The sequence below is a fragment of the Homarus americanus genome, unplaced genomic scaffold (genome assembly GCF_018991925.1).
Source record: "Homarus americanus isolate GMGI-L3 unplaced genomic scaffold, GMGI_Hamer_2.0 scaffold7626, whole genome shotgun sequence".
NCBI lineage: Eukaryota > Metazoa > Arthropoda > Malacostraca > Decapoda > Nephropidae > Homarus > Homarus americanus.
The window spans coordinates 11,749,775-11,769,929 of NW_024718273.1; the positions used below are offsets into that span (position 1 = coordinate 11,749,775).

At 35.9% G+C, this 20,155-nt stretch overlaps 1 protein-coding gene across 1 annotated transcript; it reads left to right on the forward strand.

The window, feature by feature from the left end:
- The first annotated feature begins 652 nt into the window (after nucleotides 1–652).
- On the forward strand, nucleotides 653–4,136 carry LOC121859574 (tropomyosin-1, isoforms 33/34-like). The gene is made up of 2 exons (XM_042356511.1): nucleotides 653–692; nucleotides 3,613–4,136. Exons 1-2 carry the CDS (start codon nucleotides 653–655, stop codon nucleotides 4,134–4,136), a joined length of 564 nt encoding a protein of 187 aa, XP_042212445.1.
- Nucleotides 4,137–20,155: the final 16,019 nt, after the last annotated feature.

Sequence of the window (20,155 nt, forward strand, 5' to 3'; positions counted from 1 at the left end):
CTCCTCTGGCGCCTTCTTTCCGGTTTACGACGAGGAAAAGAAGAGAGAAGAAAAGTGGTTGCGACATATAATATTTTAGTCATTAGGAATATTCCGTTAGCCAGTGCGGTTGGTGAGTGTTCTATCTTCATGGTTTACCCCTTGGCACTGGATCACACAATCCTCTATCAGAGACCCTATAGTAAAAAAAGAATATATATATATACAGTATATATATATTCTAGGTTACTCATGCTCAAAAACAACGACGTCAGTCAAAGTGAAGGCTTCAAAGAAAATGGTACCACACGAGAGGGAGGCTTCAACGAAAACAACAGAAACGACAGGAAAACTTCAAAGAAATGACAGCAAACAAGGGGAAGACTTCAAAGAAAACGACGGCCGACTAGAAGACAGCAATGAAACAACGCCACATGAGGATAAACTGCTTACGTGTATATATATATATATATATATATATATATATATATATATATATATATATATATATATATATATATATATAAAATCACCCTCTAAAATAATATAGGTGTGATCAATCATACCCATAAAATAGGGAGGATGAGTGTGTGGAGGCGGGAAGGAGAGGGGGGGCTGGAGAGAGGATGCCTAGCAAGATGGTGAGTGGGTCTGTGGGAAGATTTGTGGGAAAATGGGGCGTGTGGGGATATATGAGTCGGGATTTGAGGCAAGTGAGTGAGGAGATGATGAGTATAATGAGTGTATGTATATAGGGAAATGGATGCGTTGAAAGTGACAGAGACTATATAAAAAGATAAGGAGGGGGGGTTCAAAACTGGAGTTAAGTATGGGAAGAGGAGAAGAAGGTGTGTCAGGAGATGGATAACTGTGTGAATTGGGAGGTAGTTATTGTAAGAAGATGTCGCAGTTGAGTTTGAGGAAATGGGCATATGTACAGTATGTTATTGAAACGTGAAACTAGAGTTTTGTATCCCCTCTCTCTTCCAGGACATTTGGTTTGATCTTGATGAAACATCACTTGGAGGTGTCCTGATCCTCGTGAAGTGTAGTGGAGGGTGAGAGTCTCGTACCCATCAATACTCACGGTGAATCCCTTCAAACTGATGATTCTTCAGCCCAAATGTTTACCATCGAGTCTTGTCATTAACCTTTGAAATATGTATAATATGATAAGTCAAATTACTCATCTTTTTTAGAGATTTCATACAGAAAAAAGGTAAATTTAAATATTTCCATCAGAATGTACCACCTCGTATTGATCCCGTGTACAAGACTGTCGGCAAGTATAAAACATTTTTCTGCACACGAGATTTCCCAAGAGGACATTCAAGAATTTATTCTCTCCAAATAATTAAAAAATCGGAAGAATCACGCCTATTCTTCACATGTTTTATGCTTTTTCCATTTTAAGAGGTAAAAACACTTGAAGAGGGCCTGTTCAGGAATGCACTTGCAGTACTAAAGGCAGGGGGAGGCAAAGAAGGTTCAGAGCGATGTTAAAAGAAGAAAAACAAGGAAAAGCGGAGGAGGAAGGATGCATCATGCTGGGGCGACATGTACAAGACGTCCAAGTGTTGACGAAAACTTGGGAAAACAAAAAGAACAGAAAAGAGGAAACAATAGATTTAGAAGTAGTATATACTGTATATATATATATATATATATATATATATATATATATATATATATATATATATATATATATATATATATATATATATATATATATATATATATTTTTTTTTTTTTACAGGAATTAGCCCACCCGGGCACAGGTCGAACGACCCACAACGGGACCTGAGGGGCGAAAAAATAGGAACAGAAAAAAAATAAAAAAGAGAAGATAAAGGTTATAATGTGTTAAGCTACATCACGAAGATGCCGGAAAACCAGCTTTTTAACGTGAAACTTATTGTATAAGTATTGAAAAGGGCAGAGCGTTCCACAGTTTGGCTGTGTGAGGAAAGAAGGATGTACTATAACGGGTTATTCTAGTGTGACCGACATCCACAAAGAAACGGTGGGCACCGGGGGCAACACGTGTGTTACGAGCCCAAGTCTTTGCCGGCGGTACACAGGTTGCCAAATCCACCGAACATTGCCCGTTAAAGTAACTATAAGAGAGAGTGAATCAACATTGCGGCGAAGAGAAAGGGAAGAGAAATTGTCGACTAAAGGAGGAGAGTTAATGAGATGAAATATTATATATATATATATATATATATATATATATATATATATATATATATATATATATATATATATATATATATATATATATATATATATATATATATAAATATACAGGGCATATATTCTGACGACACTGAGCCAGCAAAGAGGTAACACCTTTTTCAAAGTGTTTTGCTAAACACGCATAAATTTTTATTTTTATTAATACAACTTAGTGGAAATAAAAAAAATATTTTAGAAGTATTTTAGTGTTTTGCCAGCGTAAATTAGCCAAATTATACCTAATGTAGGTTAGGTTAGGTTAATTTAGGTTTTCTATGAAAATATTCATTTATACGCATTATGATGATCTACATGATCGTACATGACCGGTCAGAAGTTTAAAGAAACATGAAATACATAGAAGTTAGTGCTATTAAGTAACTATCCCTCTATATTGCAACGCGCATACGTGTGTGTGTGTGTGTGTGTGTGTGTGTGTGTGTTTTAGTGTGTGTTGAACAATAAAAAAAAAATATATTTTTGGTCTATTTAGGAAAAGACCTCCGTCGCTCACACATATTTACTCACATTTCACTTTGTCATTTCTTGCAAGTTTTCAGGGAGTCCAAATGCTCTGGCTGGAAGTTTAAATTAGGGTTAACTCTGGATATTTCAAATAACTTTATGTTGCAGGAAATGCTTCCGAGATTTCTTTCGTAAAGTGTAGAAGAAAAAAGTTTGAATCATCTAAATATTCTAAAGGTGAAGAAAAAAAATTCACATCCAGGAATAATAAAAAAGAAAAAATTATGAGTAAGTAAAAAGAGAAATGGAAAATTTAGAAGAAATTTTATATGAGCAATATAACAGTAAATGGAAAATGCAAGAGAAAAAGCAAAGGGATATAAAAAGGTAGATGGTGAACGAGAAAAAAGAAAAACAGAAGAATAAGCTATACAAGAAAGTGATAAAACGTAAATAATAACCCAAAATTGGAAAATATAAAATATAAAGAAGACTCGTCGTGAAAAGGAAAAAATAAGATAAAACAAGAAGCTAAGTCAAGAGAAGCTAAGAGAGAGGCAGTGGTACTGGAGGCGTTATGATAATTAGCTTAATAGAATGGATAGGGTGTCTGGCAGGGGAGAGAAAACAAATGTGAAAAGAAGCACACCGAACAGTTGAAGAAGAGATGAGGAGGGTGTAAAAGTAAGATTAACCCCAAGAAGAAGAGGAGGAGGAGGAGGATTGAGACGCAGCAGCAAGCAGGGGAGGTAATTACCGAGGCTCGTCCTCTGGGAGTCAGCCCCAAGGAACACCCTCCTCTCCCTGCCTTAGTTCATCCCCCAAGTGGTAATGGTGAGGCTCCGCGAGCTGTCTCTCTCTCAATCCTCCCAAATCCCCGACCAGTCAACCGTTTCCCCGCCTGATGGAGCTCATGTGCTTCCTCGTCAGCTAGGGAACGTATCATACCAGCTGAGGAGGGTACCACACCAGCTGAGGAGGGTACCACACCAGCTGAGGAGGGTACCACACCAGCTGGGGAGGATACAACACCAGCTGAGGAGGGTACCACACTAGCTGAGGAGGGTACCACACCAGCTGAGAATGGTAGCACACCAACTGGGGAGGGTAGCACACCACCTGGGGAGGGTACCACACCAGCTGGGGAGGGTACCACACCAGCTGGGGAGGGTAGCACACCACCTGGGGAGGGTACACACACCAGCTGGGGGTACACACCAGCTGGGAGGGTACCTGGGGAGGGTACCACACCAGCTGGGGAGGGTAGCACACCACCTGGGGAGGGTACCACACCAGCTGGGAAAGGTACCACACCAGCTGAGGAGAGTACCACACCAGCTGAGGAGGGTACCACACCAGTTGAGGGTGGCACCACACCAGCTGGGAAGGGTACCACACCAGATGAGGGTGGCACCACACCAGCTGGGGAGGATACAACACCAGCTGAGGAATGACAATAATCGATCATTCTAAATAAAAAAATTGGCTGAAGATATTAGTCTCGCCATAACAGACATTACATAGGGTAGCAACACATGAACTCAAACCAACACCTGGAATAGGACCGACCATTCAAAACCATTCCAAGTGAAAAAAAGTAATAAAAATAATGATTGAAGAGAACGCTTATCAAGTTCAGAGGGTTATGTAATAGTATCAACCAGCCACATCAACTAGAGAGCACCTGGCTGCTAGCGCCCTGACACCCTACACAGAAAAGCTCATCTTTAACTCCCTGCTTCATCGTCTTTAAAATGGTATTGTGTTCATAAACCCTAATGGATAACTCGTTGGGTTTGCGGCTCTATCGTTGTTACAGTTAATCACCATAGTCCATTACTTAGTCAGCATTATCAACTGTGTTCGGGAATAATCAGGACAGACAATAATGTTTGTAAATAACATAGGCGGTGTAACTATATATTGTGCTAACGCTGCACCCTCCTCTACTTTATTAGTCGTAAGCTGTACTGGCTTATTGATTCTAAATGTTTAAGGTGATCAAGAGTGACTATTTGCATACCAGTTAATCTCCGCTCTCATTTTTTTCGTAGTGATCTAACGAGTTTTAGTGTACAGTATAAAGAAACATGCACATTGTACACTTAATCCCTTGTATTAGCTCCAAGGTCTTAATCGGTCTTAGTATCGATTAACTGAAGAGTCCGCACGCTCTGTCCCCTAGTTACTGTGAGATCTTACTAAGCTCCAGTAAATTTTAAGATTTTTACACTCTCATTTGCTATTCTATCCTTTTACTAGTTGGTGTGTGTGTAAATTTTAAGACTGTCGTTTACAATTGTAATCCGGGGGTTAATGCATATATCAGACCGTTTACGCTTCTACAAATCTTATACCGTACTCGAGTTAGATACGAAATACCATGTGAAAGTAAAATAATGTGGGTTCTATATACCTAATGGACAGTTAAAACATTTTGGATACATTACCTTGTACAGTAATTCATCGATGCACAAGGGGGCGACATGGCCGGCACTGAACTCGACCGGTTTCACTTCACAACTGTAAAGAAGAAATGTCAAGAATAATGTCACACTCATGATTTGTTTTTGTTTTTGCATAGTTGTCGGGTAACATAACTAAAACAGATAATGTTAATAAAATGTTTGTTTTTTAACATATTTTTTTAAGCTTTCATCTATATCATGAACGGAAGGAGTGAGTAATTGGATGGATGAGTATCTCCAACGTGGTGTCAACTCACTCGGCATAAGAGATGGCACAGAGGCCTTAGGGAAAGTAATTACTATACATTTACTTTTATTTTTGTAAAGCTGCTGGCTAGTTTAAGCGCAACCCATTTAAAAACGAGTCTTCCGAATTCTGGGGACACTGTTTCCTTCCCGATGTACTAAACAATTCCTCCAAGTGAGAGCCAATCTGCTTCCAGTTACAAGTAAAGTCGTGCACTGTAGAGTTGCCCACACATGACTTAACTCACCCATATAGTGTCCCATCGTTCCAGCCAATGAGGGCCTTACCTTCACGATTACTGGGTGTTTAAACAACCCATTATCACTTCTATGCCATATTTATCTCAGGTCTAGGGAACTAACTTAACTGAAAAGAGGTCATCTGATATAAAACCATCTCCTCTTGAAAAAAACGTAAGATCACCAAGGCATTCCCCTTGTGAGAGCCTGTGGGCGCTGATTCAACATTCTGTTGTCTTGGCCATTTTGCGGAATTGGTGCTAGTGAATTAACAGTAAACGTCACTGTAACTATACCTGGGCAAGCCAAGGCCAGGTGTAAAGGGAACTATTGTGTTAACTGTAATTTAAGGCCAGTCATTTAAAAGACCTTCAATTATGTAGCGAATGGAGTAACTAATTTAAACATAGAATGTTTTTAAAGAAGAACTCAAAGTATCAAGTTATCAGGCAGCGAACAGATAAATAAACATGAAAAAAAAATATACATATATATATATATATATATATATATATATATATATATATATATATATATATATATATATATATATATATATATATATATATATCATATATATATATATATATATATATATATATATATATGCTGATAACCACAAGGAAAAAGAAAACACGAAGTTCCCAAGCGCTTTCGTGTAATTCACATCTTCAGGGGTGAGTACAGACTAAGGAGAAGTACAAAACAAGGTGTATATATACAGAGGAGGGTGAGATCAGGTCCACAATGGTCAGGTATTAGGTAATGACCCTACTAATCTTTAAAAAGCACCGCAATGGTCGGTAGTCAGGTCAGAGGGTAAGGTGACCCAACCTTCTCACCTGGTTACAAATCTTCTTAATTACAAAATTGTCCAGTTTGTACATGCCATTACTCAAATTCATGTTGAATGCTTCGGTATGTTTAATGAGACTAGATTCTATAATGTTCCTACTGTCAATTGAATTACAAGGTAATATTGAGGAGGCATTATCCCAGTCAATGCAATGCTTGTTATCCCTCAAATGAACAAACAGAGCATTGGATTCCTGGCCTGTCCTAACACTATATTTATGTTGTTTAAGTCTAGTTACAAGATCTTTACCTGTTTGGCCTGAGTAAAACATATTACATTCCTTGCAAGGAACTTTATAAATGCAACCAATTGTGTTGTTCGAGTTCTTTCCTTGTGGTTATCAGCATATACCTGGATCACGCGCACTACAGTGATTTACTTGCATATATATATATATATATATATATATATATATATATATATATATATATATATATATATATATATATATATATATATATATATATATATATATATATATATATATATATATATATATATATAGACGGCAGACAAACACGCCCGACTAGTATACTCTAAAATCTAAATGATACAAGTCCTTCACAATGTTTACACTTGGAGAGAGTTGGCATATTTCTCTCCTGGAATCTTCGTGAAAGGTCAGAATCTAAAGCGAAAGTTCAAAGGCAACACCTCCATGACCCTGTGACCTTTACCTCTGACTTATCCCAACAATACTCGATCAGGTTCCAGGGACAAGCCTTGACTCTTGAAAGCAAAAGCCGAAGGAGATTGGGAACTAATCCTCAAAGCGAAGACCACCATGTTGTTGGTGTAGGGCGAACAGTATTTACTCTGTTTCATTAAGAAGCCAGTTTATAAGTAAAGTAGGTTAGGTTAGTTTAGGTATGAAGCTCTTCATTTATATGTATTGAGAGTATCTACATGATCGTCTATGACCAAACATACACTAAGTTAAAAAGAAAACACGTATAACTTAACGTTAATAAATAATCGGTAATTAATCCTATTTAATGTTTATATAACCACTAAGATAAGGTGAAAAATAACAAGTATCGTGGAAACAAGGAAAGTTTTCTTTATTTACACAATTACTACTATATCTAGATGCCAGATGTTAACACAAACACATTGTCATGTATTTTCATGTAAATCTCTATAAATACAATTATATATATGATGAGATAGTGTGGACAACTGCTCATACACTAGTTTTCCTAAATGATTGATGAATTTCATTATCTGGTAGGTTGTATGAGGGGACTACATATCTATTACGTCCACAAAGCAATAAATAAGCAATTTACTGATAGATGGCGTGTCAATTACCGACAGCGTATTAGACTAACTAATCTGTTAGTAATAATAAGAATGTATCTCTATCTCTTACAGATATGTTCGTCTTATCGACTGTCAGCTACGGCTAAATGGTGTTAAAATTTTCTTGTCTAAAGCAAATTATTTTACAGCTTTAATTTTGTTCAGCTTATGCGATACATAAATCTTAAATCTTAAAACCGTATATGAATATTGCCCTGTGTACTGACCTGTCGAAAATAAAATTTTACCCAGTGTATTACTTTTTGTCTCGTTTTATCCCATTACTGGTAGTTGATTGCAATCTGTAAAACTTTTATGGAAATCTTGAACAAAATAGGAACGAACTGGAGGAACAGAAAACTGATCATCAACTGGTAAATGGCTCAAGAAGCTTTAATCAGGATGACAGAATGAGATTTCCGAACCAGCAGAGATTGGGAGGGTACGACGAGGATATTTTGGTCATAATTTTTTGTTGGCTTACGCTGGGATGACGATGGTTCGAAAGATGGATGCAGTGGAGGGAGGAGTTAAGAGTGGGAAAACAGAGGCTGAAAAATGTCAGTTATGCAGATGAGTAAGAGATGGTGTCGGGTATGGAGGAGAGGGAGGAAGGGGAGAGATTATATACAGAGAATTATGGACAGTATAAAGGAGAGGAGTAAGGAATACGATGTTAAAGTTTGATGTTGATGTCATAATGTATTTACTGGATTTCTCTACATAAAGTTTTTAAGTGTGTATTGTAGGTTAGAAAATACACCAAACATCAACAATAAAATATCAAGAAAATATTTAAGATTGGAGGAAGACTTGTGATTGATATACTGTACAGGTAATGAAACACGTGATGAAATATATGAGGCAGAGATTCGGACAAAGACTGAAATGACTAAGACCACAATCAATAGCAGAACGGCTAATAAAAAAACGATAAATAATAAGTAAAAAATATTATTGTGAATTTTATTGTGTGGATTTTTGGGTGAAATTTAAACACTAAGGAAGAAGGATGTGGAATAGTGGGAAGTTTTCGAAATATGGAGGAGAATGGAGAAGATTGGTTTCGTGGAAAGGGTTACAAAGAAGCTATTCTGGTGAGCGTTTGAGAAAGAATCATATTTTAAATTGTGATAACGAGGGAAAAAAACTCAAGTGGTCAGGTCATGTGTTGAGTGGGGAGGGTTATATACAGTGGCAGGGGCAGATAATTTATACAGTATAACGTATTACTGGGTTGGGTTGGGTTAGAATAATAAGATAAGAAGGAAAGTGAACATGAGGAAGACGAGGATAAACTGATGATGGAGGGACGGACATACACAAAGATGAAAGGGGAGGCAAATAACAAGGAAAAGTCGAAAAGTTGGACCTGACAATGGCCAAAATAATGATAATATTTACTGTCTGTCCGTTTGAACATTTACATTTATGATCTCCAATTTGTACATAATTTTGTCGTGCGATTTAGAAATACTGACGAAATTTCGATTATGTCAATATATATATATATATATATATATATATATATATATATATATATATATATATATATATATATATATATATATATATATATATATATATATATATATATATATATATATATATATATATATCTTATGTTTTCGGAACTTTGGATTAGTTTGTATTTAGAGACGATCATATGAATAAAATTTATAAACTATAGATAAACAATAGTAGAAGCAACTTAACCTAACCTAACCTAACCTAACCTAGCAAATGCTAATTCGTTCAAATTCCATTGCAGAACGTTTTATTAAGGTATGTAGTGTATTATGTGTAACAATAAAATAAGTTCTACATACTCACTAACTAAGGACACAGTGGACGGCTGTGAGAGCTGCGGATATCTTGTGAGTATAACATAAACAAATTAAATAATGTCAGGCGGTGTGCTCGAGTTCTCTCATCTAGTGTTGATACATCAGATGTTGCCCCGAGAAATAGGAGTGTAGATTGAGGTACTGTACAGTGCAGAGGACTGTGAGGAATACTGTTGGAATCAAATTTACCCTCTCACTCTGTGTAAGAGGGTAAATATTAAAGTTCTTAACAATAGAAACGCTTTTGAATTTGTACTTTTGCTTCGTAAAATACTTAAACTAAATTGGGTTTAGGCAGGTGAACATACATACAATATCAGTAAACTAGAGGAGTGAAGAAGACAAAGGCAGCTTACACAACAATCTGCAGATAATATTAATCATACATAGCAACACATATCACTGATATTCGTAGAAAACATAAAAAAGAATAAATATATATATATATATATATATATATATATATATATATATATATATATATATATATATATATATATATATATATATATATATATATATTTAATATTTAATTTATTGGAACATCTTTATATGTAAAATTATCGCGGGTTTTGTGCAGTATTTATATAAATAAATAAGAAATAGACTTAGTATCTTTCTTCATTAGAATTCAACGTGAATTTAATTCTGACAACATCTTCGGTTAATCTCTTTCTGGCCTCGATTTACTGAGCTTTGTGTTTGTTCTGTTCTCAAGGAGTCAGACTTCTCCCAACTTTTAGTACAAAGTTTCAGTTGTTGGCATCTGTAACACGACAAGGAATATAATGACACGAGTATGTCAGTATGTTAATACAATGAGTAGGAATATAAATTCAGGATGATGTAATCTGGAACTTGAGCTGACCTGGTTGGTGATTCTTATAAGTTACTTGTGAATGTTTAGTGCATCCACTTGTAAGACTTTATCATCTCCTTCGACTCTCAGACCGATGCCTAGTGTTATTATTAACTTTCTGTCCTTCAACACTTAATTAACTGTAGTATAAGAGATGCCAATATAACACTAGATATCGTCTCTAGTGGTGGAAAATTACAGGTGGATAACTATTAAATGTGTTCGTCTACCTTAAGCTCAACAATGACAAACGGAAAGTCATTAACCGTGCTGTATCCCGTACAGGACGATCGATGAATTGTATAGTCTTTTGTAACCACTATACAGTATATCATATTGGCGAGGGAAATTGCTACTTGTATATGAGGCCGATATGAAAGAGACAGACAGACAGAAATCAATACTAAGATCTCTTCCACCTGGTGCGAGTGTCTCTACTTTTTTAATATTCTCTTTCTTCAATCATTATTGGACTTTTTTGGTGTAAATTGGAGCCATTCTGCCTCTAAGTGGAGTTATCGGAAATGTGCCAATGTTTGCTGATGAGTAATTCAATGCCTGATGATTATAAGCGTACCAAGCAGACTTTTGTCTTTCATACCTGAGTCTTAACAAAAAAATAATTATTATTCACTTTAATACATTTCTCTATAATTTCTAGAAAGCCTTAAGGAAGAAATTATGTCAGGCATTTAAGACTTCTACTAGAGCAAAATAGTGACCTGCAACAATCATCTTAGGTTGTTTGGTTGTAAGTTATCGTCCAATCTATTAAGAAAAACACCCATGATTTTGGGCACGTACTGCTCAACTCTTTGTGCAATAATTTTAAATCTTCCTCGTTTACGTGATGGCGTCTTTTATCCCAGAGTCGTTTTGTTTTACCTCCTTCTTTACATCCCTGATCAATTTGGTGTTCCCTAAATCGCCAAAATTTCTCCTACAACAGAGCCAAATTAGTGACGCCAAGAGATTGTGAGCTAGTACCCTCGAGAGAAAGTCATTGTTATACTCCTACGACCTGTAATTTGTTTTCGATCTTTTTATTTACGACACAAAGGAAATATGTACACCATCTACCTAATAAGCTGAACACAGTGTAAACATGCCAAGTGTCCAGGAAATTTTTCAATTGGCTGACCGACTGATGCTACAATGAATACTGGAAATTACAGCTACTTCAGTTATATACTGTACATAAAACAAACAATTCCTAAAACAGTACAGTACAGTCGCTAGTGAAAACAAACAATCAAATTTATGCAGACAGACACTTCCTACGATCTTGTGAATACGAAATAAAACAATCAAGGGAAGAGTGACGTAAGAGATTGATCCATGCAAAATGAAAGTGTTATGAGTGTAGTCAGCGTTGCACTCCAAGAAGCAGATGAGTTCAGCAGATCAAGCGAACGGCCAGCTTACGAGTTCATCAACTCTCAAACTTGAACTGTTAGTGCTGCCTTCATTTGTCTTCATAATGGATCGGCTGTATCACCCGCTGGGGAATCTGTGAAGACAAGCGGATGGGTACGGGGTGGAGGAAACAAAGGAATGTTGGAGAAAGAATGTGAATCGTAAGGGTGATGAACAAGGCGGAGGAGGGAGAGACCGATAAAAGAGGCAGGAGAGGTAAAGGAAGAGTGGTAAATATAAGACGTACGAACACGGTGGAGAAAGACTGGTAAATGGAGGAGAGAGGAGCAGGATGCAGTAAAATAGGAAATGCAAGACATATGAACACGATGGAGGAAAAGTGGGGAATTTGAGAGAAAGAAGAGGAAGAGAACGTGGGAGATGAAGAGAGCATAGTAATTACTGGGAGAAAGAGTGTAAGAGAAGATTAATGCACAAGAGTAAGTGCAAGGAGGAGAGGATGATAATCGCGAGAAAGACGATAAAGCCGAGATTGAGTGTTGCAATGGAGACTCAAAGATGTAACCTAAGCTTAATCTGTATGACCCGGATATCATTGTTGTGTGTGTATTCAGTATAATTTTCCTTAGAACGTTTTTTGACTGAAGACTCAATTATCTACCATCAAAATCAAATATCTGAAGCTGAAAGTTGAAATCTATCATTGCAATACAACAGAAGAGCACCCAGTTGAATTGACAGGTGTTGGCAGGAGATTAATTTACTAAATTAGTTCACGTCGAGTATAGGGTAATACATCAAACTCAATATCAGCAGTTTAAGTTTACAGTGGATCATGTTGGACAGTAACCTGGTGAACAATCTAGTACGTGTACCAACAAATAGTATATACATTATACAGTATTATAGGGTAATTTACATTTCTGGAAACTCTTACACTCAAATATTTCATCAACGTCCGCTGGAATGCAGGAAGTTTGGGAGAATGCACAACACATTTAGTAAAAGAATTCTAATCCGATACCGAACTAAAACTAAAATATGATAAATAGAATTATAATACAGGTCAGGTTATGAACTCTCTCGAATTCTAAAAAAAAAAACTTTGTGATTACATCTTATGAGAAAAATATGTGTGACGTTATATGTCTTTCAAATCTACTTTTACTATACACCCTCTGAGTTTGGGTCTATCAATGAAAGACGACTGACTAAGCAATAGAAAAAATCACGCATAATCCTAAGGAAACAAATTAAATCTACGCGAAGTGGTTTAAAAGATTCCCCTTGTAGGGTAATTCGTATAAGTACATTTCTTGCCACGCGTAGTCCAAGCCTATACAATGGAAGACAATGATCGTGATAACCTACCTAAAACTTGATTCGTTATAACAGCGAGAAAAGGCAATGATATATTACGAAATGTCCGGGGAATTTTGGCAACAACTGTATCATCACAAGACGATGGTCATGATTCATAACGAAGAGTCAAGTGATCTGGGTAGAAGAGTACCCCCGACATTCAACCAAGCTGCGAATGATGTTAGTTTGGGAAGTTGCTGGCGGTTGATTGCAGTTAGTCACATTATCTCCTTGTCAACCGAGGTTTAGTCTTAAGTGTACTGTGGCAGCACTGACCCTACCGAGCCATCAGCCTTAATTTTTAATACCAAGCGGTGATACAGTCATCAAATACAATATTAGAATACTGAATATAAAACAAAAACAACAACAAAACATCTGAATATGAAACAATTTATTTCGGCGACAGAGGGATGTATAATTAATGAAAACGGAGCTGTATATTGCAAAAAATACTAATGAGATGATGATTCAACGTAAAATAAAAATTGTAGAGCAGATTTTAGTTTAATGCCTGTAGCTTATGTGACTTATTACATGACACAGGCAGAATATGTTACACCATAATATTACAGAGCACTGAAACTCTGAAGACAGTCAGGCTTTGACACACCGAAGGAATAGACGAAAATATCAGGAACTTTCGTCCAACTATGTAACTCCTAAACAATGTATTAAAGCTAAAGGACTTGGAAACATAAAAATTCTCTGACGACAATAATCGCTTCGGAATTTGTGACTACATCAGTAATAATTAGAGGAAATAAGAGTGAGTTAATCAGCTATCAGTACTGTAATATATTACTCTTCTCCATGTTTCAGCTACTGTGAAAATATGAAAGAAAAAATCTTGCCAAATATACCTTATTACTGGAATTACAAATCATGTCCCATTAGGATTCTAATTTCATTATGCTCTCCATATATGAATTCGTGATGCATGAATAGTTGATGCAGTTAAACCGTGATACTTTTTACGAGGGAGCGAGTGGTAAGCTGCAGCGATGGTAGGGTGATATAGAAAGTAATTAACTTGACATGGTTGACTTTGAATCAGTCCACTAATGAATTGGTGAGTGGATAATCCCTACTATACAAGGTTGAAATATCCTAGTGGCTATACTCAATTGATCTTTGGTCAGTTTTAACTCAATTAGTATTGGAAGTTAGGTATTTAGTTTCCCTTTATAGTTAACATATTTGGAAATGGTCATCTCATTATTAGGAGTTATAACTTGTTTCATATCTGTTAAAGATACTCGAAATTTGTTATACAACAATTTCAGGTAAATTTCATACAAAACACAGATACTATAACAAGGTATTATTAACAAGGTGAACTGAGCAACACAAAAATATACAATGGTCATCCCTACTATGGTGAACCCTTTAACCGTACATACTAAACTTGGAAAACTAGTTGTAACCTTTCCTTTATCTATAATAGTATCGAGGTTCTATTACACAATAAATTGGAAGTCACTGGAAGTTAGGGACTCTTCCACCGAGTCAGCAGCCAAAGACGAACATCACAGGAATTGTCCCAAGAGTCTGATTTAAGCAATTTCCATATATAAGAAATATATCTCTCGAAAATCTCAATTCTTTCTCGGGATAAGTGAACTTCTTTCGCTGTGTCCTGAAGATGAGTCTTGTGGATTACTGCGTAATACATTTATTTTCTTCATTGACTCCATTGTGTTGTTCTTGTTTGTACTGTACGCTGTACTGGAAGAAATGTCTCTCTTTAAGCATATATTGTCTATATGTAGTAAGCATATGTAGTTCTCCTTGACTGGGATATTGTCATAGTATCCAGGAGGTTTAAAGTAACAGTAGTGACCCTCACATGAGGGGAATATTTACGTACTGGTGTTAGGCAACAAGCAAAAAAACATTTGTATCAACATGGAAATTGAATTTAGGGGGGTCGATATCCTGGATCTTGAATCATTATGCTGATTTTTTTTTTTTTTTTTTTAACCTTTACTACGGGGGATCTGTTTTGGGGTTATGTGTCATGAATTTCACCCAATATCAGATTAAACGGGTCAAAACGACAAGCAAATTCTTCTTATCAAAACATTTAATTTTATAAATACAAATGGACACACCACATAGTGCACCCCAAAACCCAGAATTTCATATGACAGGGACATCGGAAAACAGTTTGTGGGCAGGATCATTGCCAAGTTATTTTTTATGTTTTTTTAACTGTACTGTATAATTATACAAAATACAATATTGGCATTGCTCGGGCGGTAACCGTGTATATTATTTACTTAATAAATACAAGATACAAAACATATATGTACTGAATTCATGTGATTTTTCTTAATACAATAAGCGTTAGATGTCATGGGACTTTGAATGACTTATATCCTACATTTTATAGCTACAGGAAATTCTGTTATTGTTTCGGGACGAATTTATTTTCAATACAGTTGGATTTTTATTGGGTTACTTCCTTAATCGCATGCAGCTGGGATTCCTTTGTGAGCTTTACGAAACATAGAAAACTTTTACTACCCGCAAAATTGCGAAAAGAAAGTCTTTTGTGACTGATTGTTTAAGATAGGCATTCGATAGCCAAGATTAAAAATCGGATTAACTTACGTAAATTCCATATTATTTGATAGAGTTTAGGACGACTCTCAAGCGTACATCAGTGTTAGTCATTCATTTGTCTCATAAAAATTATATACCAAATAGATTATACAATGTGCAACAAGGTAGTAGGCAGTAGGTAGCTACCAAACAGGGAGGATCTACTACCTGGGAAGATATTGGAAGCATAATGTGTTGTCTAATGGTAGACCCTGCTGCCATATGGCATCACGAAAATTGTGACCAAGTCCCAGTTTGCTGATCTGACTTTCTGCCTCATTTACACACAATTGCAAGGTCTCAATTGTTTCTCTTACCATTAATAACACAACACATATATTGTTTCTCACTCGATCTTTGTTTTTCATTCTTGTATTTCCTTAGGGTTCTATTATTATTATTATTATTATTGTTGTTGTTGTTGTTGTTGTTGTTGTTGTTGTTGTTGTTGTTGTTGTTGTTGTTGTTGTTGTTGTTGCTGTTGCTGTTGTTGTCCAGGCCCCGAAGTGGGTCAATGACCTGTGCCCGGGTGGGCTGATCCCCGTAAGAAAAAAAAAAGTAAAAGTTGTGGCTTTCAAAGATTTGTAATATGATAATCGGCGCTCATCAATAATAGCTACGGCTGGCTAATATAATTTCTTGCAGAAAAAAAATATCCGACAGCCAGCAAGAAGCATTTTTCTTAATATTTATTTGTTGAAAACGAGTTTATTTACTAACCTACAAATACTCATTCAAAGACCTTGGTTGTTTTAATACAGTAATATAATATAATGTTAATATCCGCTCTTACTGTTGAACAAGAAGTGATTTTCATTCAAGATAACTTATATCCACGATAGTTTGATATTCTTTATCAATAGCGAAATTTACCTAAATAAATAAGAATATCGGGGTGAAGGTAATGCCGTTTTATTTATGTCAACAGGCGAAATAAATCAACCAAACTAAACCCAACCAACCTAACCTCATCTAACCAAATAGTCCTTAGAATACTAGGATAAGCCAAATTATGTAATCATAAATAACATAACGTGTACCACCGTCTAGGACACGAGTATTCGTATCTGAAAACGAAATATCTGTTTGTTGAATGAACCAAAATATTGTTCATTAAGTTCATTAAGCAAGTGAGGCTACGTTTACCAGATATGGGTATTGTGATACACTTACCACTTAATTTTTTCACAGTGACTTTTACTAATGAAAGTCCATCGGTGGTTTACATAGTTTATATAGTTTCAAACGCTCCAACATAACAATCTCTGTATTACCCAATAGTCACTCCGCATGGTTGCCACGAGTTAGCATCTTATTCGCCTAACGTTATTCATAGACACCTCACGAGATATTGCCATTCTTCTATACTGATTAGAAATTTCCCCTCAAATATTAAATTTTCTCCTCAAACTGAATCATTAAACATCAGTGTTATTTCATTGTTCTGGGTCACCTCTGCGATCGTCTGTTTGATGGTAAACGTCTATTGGTAACTGCTACAAAATGGATAATATTTTCTGAATATTTTTATATAAAACACTGTAATGACTCGTTGATTATATATTAACATCTGGCCACCTGGAGATATCATCTAGCCCGATATCCAATTGATTTTAGTAATCTTCTGAACTAACCGATGGTTCTCACCGGGTGGTCAGGCTGCGTCTTTACGCATATAGTTTTATGTCTTTTTATTTATACGATAAACGACAAACTGAAAGATATAATCAAAATGACAAGGGATGGGCGTCAGAGCCCCTAGTGAAAGAGGATTTAAGCACTGATAATATTAACTTCTGTATATAATCAGCTTTGTCCCAACGATAATTGTTTTAATCGACAACACTCTTCATTCAACTGCATTGATAGTAAAGGGAAACTGTGTGGGCTGCTCTATGAACGATTAGCACCATATAAACAATCATAACGCCCCCAGCATGCCCATACTACACACATATTATATATATATATATATATATATATATATATATATATATATATATATATATATATATATATATATATATATATTATTCAACACGTCTGAGTAGAGTTCAGAGTTTACCAGTTAACCCTCGTTTCATATAGGTTTAATACATATCAATTAATTTGAGTGGATTGCAAGTTATTTTTTCTACAATTCATATCAACAATTGATGGAGCAACTTAAATTACTTCCTATTCATCCTTGGGGATATGGTGGAGTTTGTCAATCCGTGTTTTGGTAATGTATTACCAATCCAAGAAGAGGAAAATCATGAGACTTGAAGCTCCTTAGATATCCGTTACTCCTCAAGGATAACCAGGCAAGCATGACAGCAACTTCCCGACAAAATGTCCTTTTTTTGAGAAGAGTTGACAAATATTTTATGGAGTGTACATCCATCAATAACAATACAAGTTTATCTGTCGTGACGTCCAAAGAACCCACAGTGACATGCAGAAGTATTTGTTATATTCCCTACAAGTAGTTAATAATTGGATGACTGAAATGAAGCACAATAATATCTAAGATAATTCCCACTGACAATGATGTTTAGCAATTTACTCAGAACAAATCTCAGCACCAAAGACAAACTTATTGCCCTGGATCAACAATTCGTTACAAACTGCACTGACCGAGTCCTTCCTCTCTCTCTGGCCTCATGCGATGATAATGGCTCTAGATCAAACAATACTGTCCGTCTCAATTAAATACATCCAAAATAAATTGACAGGTTCATTAATTTCTTCCCTGGTTCTAATATGTAAACTGAGAAAGTCAAGAACTTAGTGACGCTTCCTTCAAAGTTTCAGGAGAGACAATATAGAAAAATTTTAAACGTATTTTTTTCATTTCATAAATTGAGAAATCATGAAAATATTTTCCCACTTGCATCTCGAGTTCTAACCTTCCTTCAGGAAATAATAAAATGACCACTGCGACAGGTTTTTTCACAAATTTGGGCAATAAGTTCACAACAGCAATAGGCTTTGTAACTTTTTAGTGGCCGTCTTGATAACTGTTGCTGCTCTACCACAAGAGGTAAACGGTTACGTCCAAGATCACACTCCGCGGTTTGTTGTTTACTGTCCAGTCTGTTGGTAGCTACACTGTATTTTGTTGTGCAAAGTTATATGGTGAACAAGAAAGACTTAATGATTTTATTGTCGTTAATTTTCTTCCGGGAACAGACAACTGTCACGGTTAAAGAAAAAACTTCAGGTCATGTTTTTCACAACCGAATATAAAAAAATTACACCCTAATTTTACTGTAGACTGACAACTAATTACAGTATAACCTTAAGAGCAGCACTGCACTACAGGGTTGCTGGAATATACGAGCAACACCAAGAACAATTACCAGATCCTGCAAATATTAGCGTCGTGGGAAATTACAGACGTGTGTCTGGTTGTAGTGTAATATTCACATAATTAATATATTTTATGTATATGGAACAGTTACCCAAGATAAAATCGACACTAATATATATATACGAACCGAATATATATTTTAAGCAGCATGAGTGAGAAATTTATGGAGAAGAATTTATGTATGGCGTGTATGGATTTCGAAAATATATGTTACAGTAGACAAAAAAAAAAGCACGGTAAGTATTGAAACTTTTTGGAGCAAATGAAAAATTGTTGAATATTGCCCAAAGATTTGTGGGAGTGGAGCATGAGTTAGGAGTACTTGAGGAAGAAACTACGTCAAGGAGTATTCAGCATTTTGATTGAGAGGAAAACAAGAGGTGAAATTAAAATTGATGAAAAGATAAATACAGTACTGTGGTTTTGTTCAATAATGGCATATGATGGGGATGAGAGGTGAGTCAGCCAGGGTCTACAGATGGCATTGCTCTTGTGGGCATTTGGGAAAAATAATGAATGTTAGTGAATATATTTTGAAGAATGTGCACACCAAAAAGCTTGCCAGTGAATGTGAACACACATAAAAGCATGAAAGTAAGTAAAGAGAATAGTCAGAGATACGTTACTAATAGTTTGAATGGAGTGTTTCAGATATATGAGAGGATATGTCGGCAAATCGAACGATGGGTGATGGATTAAACCGGAGAGTAGAGGAGGGACAGATAGTAACCAGTACAACGAAAAATTAATTGAGAGAAAACGGATAAAAAGGCAATGATAGGGAGGTACAAAGGCAATCGGTCAGCTGAGTATATGAGGATTAAATAAATCAAAAGTGACAGAAATTAAGTTTTTGAGAGTATTATGTAAAGTGAATTGAAATAATACGAAATACAGAAATAAGGAGACGTGAAAGTGAAAGACGTGTCGGGCGAATTATCTATCTATCTATCT